The 9,335-nt window shown below is 39.9% G+C and overlaps 1 protein-coding gene and 1 long non-coding RNA gene across 2 annotated transcripts; both read right to left on the bottom strand.

Annotated features, from left to right (window-relative positions):
* Nucleotides 1–1,433: 1,433 nt before the first annotated feature.
* On the bottom strand, nucleotides 1,434–2,811 carry LOC120288955. The gene is made up of 4 exons (XR_005546884.1): nucleotides 2,621–2,811; nucleotides 1,724–1,782; nucleotides 1,571–1,627; nucleotides 1,434–1,469 (listed from the first exon to the last, which is right to left on the bottom strand). It is a non-coding gene; the product is annotated as an uncharacterized LOC120288955 (long non-coding RNA).
* Nucleotides 2,812–5,759: 2,948 nt separating this feature from the next.
* Nucleotides 5,760–8,569, bottom strand: LOC120289132 (alpha-galactosidase-like). The gene is made up of 8 exons (XM_039303662.1): nucleotides 8,367–8,569; nucleotides 7,481–7,539; nucleotides 7,340–7,384; nucleotides 6,785–6,873; nucleotides 6,643–6,701; nucleotides 6,236–6,394; nucleotides 5,913–5,977; nucleotides 5,760–5,794 (listed from the first exon to the last, which is right to left on the bottom strand). The coding sequence occupies exons 1-8, from the start codon at nucleotides 8,567–8,569 to the stop codon at nucleotides 5,760–5,762; spliced, it is 714 nt and encodes a 237-aa protein (XP_039159596.1).
* Nucleotides 8,570–9,335: the final 766 nt, after the last annotated feature.

The following is a 9,335-nucleotide window of genomic DNA, read 5'->3' as shown; positions in this document are numbered from 1 at the left end:
ATTTCCGACTTCAAGCATGTCAGGATCTGAACACAATTTAATTCCAAAATGACTTGTTGATTGTTCATCTTGCAAGTTCCTCTCTTCCAATCTCTCATTTCGATATTTAAAAATATCGAACTAAAAAAAAAAAATGATGAACATCATTACCATTCCATCCTCCAGGTCCAGCATAAGATGCCCATTTATCATTCAGATCTGCCCGGGAGATGTCATTCTGATGCAAAGAGGAAATTCCCGTCACTTATTTATGACATCAGAAGTGAAGTCGTAAGAACATGAGCTGAAAGGATCGCAGAGTCGTTCATTTCGTTGGTTTATGTCGACATAAACTAATTCTACTGAATGGTGAACTTAATCACAAGATTGGTTCCATTCCAATATGCAGGGAGATTTGCAAATTAGATCCCTTTTTCTTTTTTGATTACATGCAGCAATTAGGACATGAAGCAGATTTTATGTTCATATTCAGTCACCTGTCCCAGTTGTCCGAAATATCTTCGGTTGTTCTCCAGCTATTCCCAATGGACGAAGCCCAAGTTGCTGGGTCTTCTTGTCCCCTGAAGTTTTTGGTGCAAAAGGTAAGTTCTCTCTTGCTTCTGTCAATAAGCGCAAATGATGGATGAGAAAATTAATCCTGCAAAGGCTCAACTCACCATTCACAGAGAGAGAAGAAGATTTTCCTTCCAGAGTTTAACAGGGCTTTGCTCATGATTGGGTACCTTTAGCAAAGTAGTTTCAGTTAGGAAAAGAAAAGTTCAACATTGATTAGTAATGGCAGAGCCCTTTCAAAATTCTGCTGAATGAATTTGGTATTTATGTTATGTCCTAAATGAGGATATTCGGCAGCCAAAAGCGTGAAAAATCAGAAAAAACTGCGTACCTTTCCTTGGGACTCGTACCGGGATTGTTACAATTATCATACTTCAAGTAATCAACCCCTGCCAGATAGAAAACATTAGAATGAGCGAAAGCGTGAGCGAGTGGGACGATGCAGATTAATAATGGTCCAATTCCTCAGACGCTACTGAATTCTACCCAGGAAGCAAAGTTTTCGCATCTTGCTCTTCATGACCGAGCGATCCAGGCACTGTTCCACTGCATGTTTGAGATCTACAAAAAGAGACCAGATTGAACTTTATATGGTAATCAAACGATGGTTTTCTCTTTTCCTGTTCTCTTTCGCCTAATGTAATGAACGTAAAAAGAGTTGCTTTAGTTAATGTTATGGCCATACCCAGCATCAGAGTAAATCCCAAGCTTGAGGCCTTTGCTGTGAACATAATCAGCTAATGCCTTAATTCCAGATGGAAATGCTGAAGCTTTGGCAACAAATTACCCTGCCACAATTATCGAATTTCCCTCCTTTTGATAACTCTTAACCAATTTTATACTCTTATCATACGGTGGCGAGACAAGATTTAGGGAATGTACCTGAGAATCTCTGTTAAGCTCACCCCAGCAATCATCTTTAAAAGGAAAACGAGGGAAAAGAAGCAGAAAAAATAAATATTCGGACAATGCTTTATACAGTCTGTGATTCTACACGAGCAAAAACATGTCAACGCACCTAAGTTTACATACTCATATCCTAGTGCAGCAAGTCCGGATGAGACCATCGCATCCGCTGCAACATTCAAAGAAAGTGTTATTAAGTAAATTAGCCAGATTAAATCCTGCAAAGTTTTTGATCGATTCCATTGGTGCGTGTTGATCAAGGTACCTGTTTCCTTTATCAAATTTTCGTTGATGTTACACTGAAAGTGGTTCCAGCTATTCCATCTGTCGCAATCAAATTGCCCAGATGAGATCAAACATCAGCTAGAAAATCAGTATCCCATTTCATCTCGGGTGAAATGCCACTTGGGAATCCATAGAAGCATATAAATGTGTTGGACACAACAATTTGCTAATGCAAGGAAATGCATTTTCTTCTTGTTGCAGATAATGGCGAAAAAGACGTCACACCATGATCGATTCTCAAACAATACAATAACAATATAGTACACTCCAAAGTCCAAATGCATCGTACAAAACTATTTAATGAAGGGCATGGAAGGTTTACGCATGCAAGAGTCATGGATCACGTGAAACCTTTTTCTCATTTGATGTCCCAAAGTTGAAAAAGCCAGGAATTTAAATGTAATGGTCGGGCTAAAATAAACCATATTGAAACAAACTATATTGGAAACAACAGCTTGCAAGATCTGTTTTGGTTATTAGAGCTCTCAACTGCTCCCTGACATTGGTGACCCTTAATCATCTGTTGCATGATCATCACGAGAAGCCAATGAACTGCAATTCCAGTGATCAATTAGTGTGCAAATCTACTTATTAGCTCTCTAATTTTCTGTTTCTACTTCTCGTTACCAAATGGAAATCCTACTTGACATAAAAGTTAAAGTGAAAACTGAGAAAAGTCTCATGCGGGTCTCATAATTTATGGAAACGAGAACATTTTCCCACTTATTTTATGACTATACTAATCCGGGCCGAAGAGCAGAAAGGTTTGCGTATCTTCTTTCTTCATGTTCGAATTATGATTAGTTCTATCCATTGGATCAATCAGTTCCATCACAAGAAGGTTAACCAGAGAGAAATGAGTAGTACAATCCCATACCCCATTTGAGGAGTCAAACCGAGGCCGTTCTCGAGAAGCTTTCTTCTGATTCTGCCTCTTCCATGGAGCAGGTCCATGCTAACGCTCGTCGCTGGCCGTCCAGCGGAGGCGACACCAGCATACAGAACGCACGCAGCTACCACCACCACGACTCCAACCACAGACTGCTCTCTCGAATTAAACGAGGTAGCCATCGCCGAAATCACTTTCTCCAAAACAAACTGAAAAATATGCAGTCAGATACTGAAGGAGCCAGAAAGCGGAAGTGGTCGTATTTATATGGATCAAAGATGGAATAAGGTCAAGATAACAGCTCAGCTTTTAACTAAAAACCGACAACCACTAAAAAAAAATACGAAAAAAATTGAATGCGAAGAGCCTGCCATTCTTCATCTCGTTTTCATCGTAATTTCCAATTAATTAATGGGATGATTGAACGTGGGATATCTGTGCATATACACCTTTTCTTTCCCTCCGTTCACATGCCACCAAAAGAACAACCGTGGTCATGACGTCCGAATTGTTTAAACTTATTCGTTTCTTTATCTTTCTTGTTTTGGAGGGAGTTGAAGTGGACGTGAAGCTGATGCTTACCTTTTCCAGATGACTTGGAGAGATTAGGTCACAAGGTTTTGTCAGTCTCCGCGTTGGAAAGCTTCCTTGTCGGTGCATCAAGCCTTGCTCATCGGGGAACCATGTGATCTCATCTGATTAAATCTTTTCTTAGTCCAATGATGCAGCCACTCATTAGAGAACGAAAACCAATCAAAGGATTGCCAAGAACACGACATGGGGCCATCCACTTTCGCTATTTGGCTGCCCAGTTCCATCTTTTTGACAATTAACTAAGCTTTAACAGGTCGCCATGAAACTTCCTAAAAGTGACTGCAACTTCATCATCTTTCTAGCGATGGAAGAAGCTTCTCAGATAACTTCTGTAACGGGTCAATCGAACGATCATCTCGATATCGTCCTCTTTGCTACGAGAGCCCGTGCCCTTGGTGAATATGCCTTTCCCTACAGATTAGCTGGTAAAAGACGACAACACACGCGAACATTGACTCCGTTGCCACGCACGTTTATGAGCCGAGTCTCGATAGCGCGCCCATCATTTTCGGGCGACAGCTCGCGCCTGATGTCATCGCAAACATTGACTCTAACGCATTACGCATTTGATCGAGATTGTAAATGGCGGAATATGTTTTTGTTCGGTTTATGGGGTTTCTCTGGCTCTTTCTTCCCTGTGCGTTTTATCGTTTGCATACGACAGCTTGCGTTTGATGTCATGCGCACGGGGTTGTAGTTTCGTGTGGGACTTGTTGAAAATTCATTATGCCGATCTATGATATGATTTCCGAGAGGAGCTGAATAAGCAATGTACCTCTCTAACTCCTCATTTAACTTTTTGCCCAGGTTGACACGAGAGCAAGGATTCAGGAAGGGCTACTGACCACTGTTCTTGCAGTTGTTTTGCCAACTCCGTGAAATATTTGATGTAAGAGGACCTCCATTCATGATGTCTGATTGAGTCTTGCTTGGATCTGAAGACTGCTAATATCATAGGATTTCTTTTTCACTTCCGTGTTTTTTTTCCTTCATTGTTCCTTCATTGTCTTGCTAACTGTCAGTCTCTACTCACTAGCTTTTTTTTTGGGAGGTGTTGGGGGTTGCTTCGGGTTTTACTTTGTAAGAGACATAGGAAGACTGCCGGAAGTTGGTGATCATATCTTATTAATGATTCTGTGGTTTATTTCTTACATCAATGATGAAACAGGATCAAATGCTTTATATTTAATTCTGCACAACCTCAGCTTCAAACCTGTTTCCTTTCTCCTGATGTCTCCGTGTTATTGCGGACTCAAACATACATTTACAAGCGTGGGAGTCGATATCAGCTGAGATTTGTCCCTTGATTGACCTTTTTGGTGGAATGCTGCACCGAAATTTGAGTAATTTTCTGTGAGCTTAGTTCTTCATCAAATAAACAATTATGTTTGGCTCTGAAGTCTCACCATCCACAAGTCTCTTTGCTTTGACTACTGTTGTGGAATTGAGACCAATGTCAGACCAAGAGGCAGTGACTGTAGCTCTCGATGAACCTCTGTTCCATAGAACCACTGCTACCTTGTTCGTGCTGAGGGGACCTGCCCAAACCTACATTGTTTTGGATGCATGATTGTGAACTTTATAAGATTCTGCTAAATATGATAGGACGAACAACATTTTTGAAAGATAACTTCACGTGATCTATTAGTCACCCTGGTATTTACTCTGCATGACCGTTTGTTGATTGCCATAATATGCATAATTGCATGCTGGGAATGTCCTTTAGGTCATGAACAAAGTTAATAAACTGACCGACAGAATATTAGGTTGGTTAACCTGATAATCAACCTTGCTGTTGAATCCATTGCTGTGATGGATACAAGACTTTTTGTTTCTTCCATCAACTTAACTCTGTAACTTCTAATGATTTAATTAAATTTATATAAGAATGGGATCTATCACCAATTTTCTGTTGGTTTCCAGCCACAGGTTTAAAAGTTTTTTGCGTGTTAACTTGAACAAACGAGGAAGCATTGATACACTTACACCCCTAAAGATAGACAACTTGCAAATTATTACAATCCATTTGCTTTCAAATGTCTGCAATGGGCTATGCATTGTTTTGATATTGATAATTGATGGAGAGCATGCAATGTTGCTTTTTGCTGTACCATGAATGACGTACTAGTTCCGGGTACTGTTATTAATGCAAGGAAGGATGATCATACTGAAGAAAGTTTACCTCAAGATTGCCATCTGACTTAACCTTTTTCCCCTGAACGCCAAGCCCATCTACAAAAGAGTGAAAATGCTTTCACTGAGGAAAAATTCATCGCAGGGCATTCCATTGTAACACAATTTGTCGATACCTGATTAACAGCAATAACTTCCTTGTTGCTCAGCAACATGAGGGTCGTGTTATCTATCGATCACACATCACAACCAATCAACAATGGAGCTGTTCGGAAGGACCCCAAAAAAAGAAAAAAACTCAGCAAAAACGTGTCTTAGGTGTCTGTTTATTTCAAAATATGTCTTACTCATACCTTGACCAATGCCCATATGCTGAAATGCGAACGGTATTCTTCTGTGGTCATTCCACCATTTCCACTTCAAGCATGTCAGGATCTGAACACAATTTAATTCCAAAATGACTTGTTGATTGTTCATCTTGCAAGTTCCTCTCTTCCAATCTCTCTGTTCGATATTTAAAAATATCGAACTAAAAAATGATGAACATCATTACCATTCCATCCTCCAGGTCCAGCATAAGATGCCCATTTATCATTCAGATCTGCCTGAGATGTCATTCTGATGCAAAGAGGAAATTCCCGTCACTTATTTATGACATCAGAAGTGAAGTCGTAAGAACATGAGCTGAAAAGGATCGCAGAGTCGTTCATTCGTTGGTTTATGTCGACATAAACTAATTCCTGGATAGTGAAACTTAATCACAAGATTGGTTCCATTCCAATATGCAGGAGATTTGCAAATTAGATCCCTTTTTTCTTTTTTGATTACATGCAGCAATTAGGACATGAAGCAGATTTTATGTTCATATTCAGTCACCTGTCCCAGTTGTCAAAAAATATCGTCGGTTGTTCTCCAGCTATTCCCAATGGACGAAGCCCAAGTTGCTGGGTCTTCTTGTCCCCTGAAGTTTTGGTGCAAAAGTAGTTCTCTCTTGCTTCTGTCAATAAGCGCAAATGATGGATGAGAAAATTAATCCTGCAAAAGGCTCAACTCACCATTCACAGAGAGAGAAGAAGATTTTCCTTCAGAGTTCAACAGGGCTTTGCTCATGATTGGCAACCTTTAGCAAAGTAGTTTCAGTTAGGAAAAGAAAAGTTCAACATTGATTAGTAATGGCAGAGCCCTTCAAAATTCTGCTGAATGAATTTGGTATTTTATAAGTTATGTCCTAAATGAGGATATTCGGCAGCCAAAGCGTGAAAAAATCAGAAAAAACTGCGTACCTTTCCTTGGGACTCGTACCGGGATTGTTACAATTATCATACTTCAAGTAATCAACCCCCTGCCAGATAGAAAACATTAGAATGAGCGAAAGCGTGAGCGAGTGGGACGTGCCGGATTAATAATGGTCCAATTCACTCAGACGCTGAATTCTACAGGAAGCAAAAGTTTTTTCGCATCTTGCTGCTTCATGACCGAGTGATCCTGGCATTGTTCCACTGCATGTTTGAGATCTATAAAAAGAGACCAGATTGAACTTTAAATGGTAATCAAACGATGGTTTTCTCTTTTCCTTGCTCTCTTTCACGTAATGTAATGAACAAAAGAGTTGCTTTAGTTAATGTTATGGCCATACCCAGCATCAGAGTAAATCCCAAGCTTGAGGCCTTTGCTGTGAACATAATCAGCTAATGCCTTAATTCCAGATGGAAATGTTGAAGCATTGGCAACCAAATTACCCTGCCACAATTATCGAATTTCCCTCCTTTTGATAACTCTTAACCAATTTTATACTCTTATCATATGGTGGCGAGACAAGATATAGGAATGTACCTGAGAATCTCTGTTAAGCTCACCAGCAATCATCTTTAAAAGGAAAACGAGGGAAAGAAGCAGAAACAATAAATATTCAGACAATGCTTTCTACAGTCTATGATTCTACACGAGCAAAAACATGTCAACGCACCTAAGTTTACATACTCATATCCCCTAGTGCAGCAAGTCCGGATGAGACCATCGCATCCGCTGCAACATTCAAAGAAAGTGTTATTAAGTAACTGAGCCAGATTAAATACTGCAATTTTTTTGATCGATTCTACTGGTGCGTGTTAATCAATTTACCTGTTTCCTTTATCAAATTTTCGTTGATGTTACACTGAAAGTGGTTCCAGCTATTCCATCTGTCGCAATCAAATTGTCCAGATCCAGATCAAACATCAGCTAGAAAATCAGTATCCCATTTCATCTGGTGTGAAATGCCACTTGGAATCCATAGAAGCATATAAATGTGTTGGACACAACAATTTGCTAATGCAAGGAATAGCATTTTTCTTCTTGTTGCAAGATAATGGCGAAAAAGACGTCACACCATGATCGGATTCTCTAAACAATACAATAACAATATAGTACCTCCAAAGTCAAATGCATCGTACAAAACTAATTAATGAAGGGCATGGAAGGTTTACGCATGCAAGTCATGGATCACGTGAAACCTTTTTCTCATTTGATGTCCCAAAGTTGAAAGCCAGGAATTTAAATGTAATGTGTCGGCTAAAATAAACCATATTGAAACAAACTATATTGAAACAACAGCTTGCAAGGCACTGTTTTTGGTTATTAGAGCTCTCAACTGCTCCCTGACATTGGTGACCCTTAATCATCTGTTGCATGATCATCACGAGAAGCCAATGAACTGCAATTCCAGTGATCAATTAGTGTGCAAATCTATTATTAGCTCTCTAATTTTCTGTTTCTACTTCTCGTTGCAAATGAAACTTACTTGACATAAAAGTTAAAGTGAAAAACTGAGAAAAAGTCTCATGCGGGTCTCGCATAATTTATGGAAACGAGAACATTTTTTCCCACTTATTTTATGACTATACTAATCCAGGCCGAAGAGCAGAAAGGTTCGTATCTTCTTTCTTCATGTTCGAATTATGATTAGTTCTATCCATTGGATCAATCAGTTCCATCACAAGAAGGTTAACCAGAGAGAAATGAGTAGTACAATCTCATACCCCATTTGAGAGTCAAACCGAGGCCGTTCTCGAGAAGCTTTCTTCTGATTCTGCCTCTTCCATGGAGCAGGTCCATGCTAACGCTCGTCGCTGGCCGTCCAGCGGAGGCGACACCAGCATACAGAACGCACGCAGCTACCACCACCACGACTCCAACCACAGACTGCTCTCTCGAATTAAACGAGGTAGCCATCGCCCGAAATCACTTTCCCAAAACGAACTGAAAAATATGCAGTCAGATACTGAAGGAGCCAGAAAGCGGAAGTGGTCGTATTTATATGGATCAAAGATGGAATAAGGTCAAGATAACAGCTCAGCTTTTTAACTAAAAACCGACAACCACTAAAAAAAAATACGAAAAAAAATTGAATGCGAAGAGCCTGCCATTCTTCATCTCGTTTTCATCGTAATTTCCAATTAATTAATGGGATGATTGAACGTGGGATATCTGTGCATATACAACTTTTCTTTCCCTCCGTTCACATGCACAAAGAACAACCGTGGTCATGACGTCCGAATTGTTTAAACTTATTCGTTTCTTTATCTTTCTTGTTTTGTGAGGGAGTTGAAGTGGACGTGAAGCTGATGCTTACCTTTTCCAGATGACTTGAGAGATTAGGTCACAAGGTTTTGTGGGTCTCCCGCGTTCGACTTCCTTGTCGGTGCATCAAGCCTTGCTCATCGGGGGAACCATGTGATCTCATCTGATTAAATCTTTTTCTTAGTCCAATGATGCATCCACCCGTTAGAGAACGTAAACCAATCAAAGGATTGCCAAGAACACGAGATGGGGCCATCCGCTTTCGCTATTTGGCTGCCCAGTTCCATCTTTTTGACAATTAACTAAGCTTTAACAGGTCGCCATGAAATTTCCCTAAAAGTGACTGCAACTTCATCATCTTTGTAAAGTATGGGTTTTGACCCAGTCAAAAATAAAAAGGAGAAAGAAGAAGGAGAGA

The sequence above is a fragment of the Eucalyptus grandis genome, chromosome 10 (genome assembly GCF_016545825.1).
Source record: "Eucalyptus grandis isolate ANBG69807.140 chromosome 10, ASM1654582v1, whole genome shotgun sequence".
In the NCBI taxonomy this organism is placed as follows: domain Eukaryota; kingdom Viridiplantae; phylum Streptophyta; class Magnoliopsida; order Myrtales; family Myrtaceae; genus Eucalyptus; species Eucalyptus grandis.
Note: the sequence above shows the minus strand (reverse complement) of the source record. Positions and strands in the feature narration are given on the sequence as shown.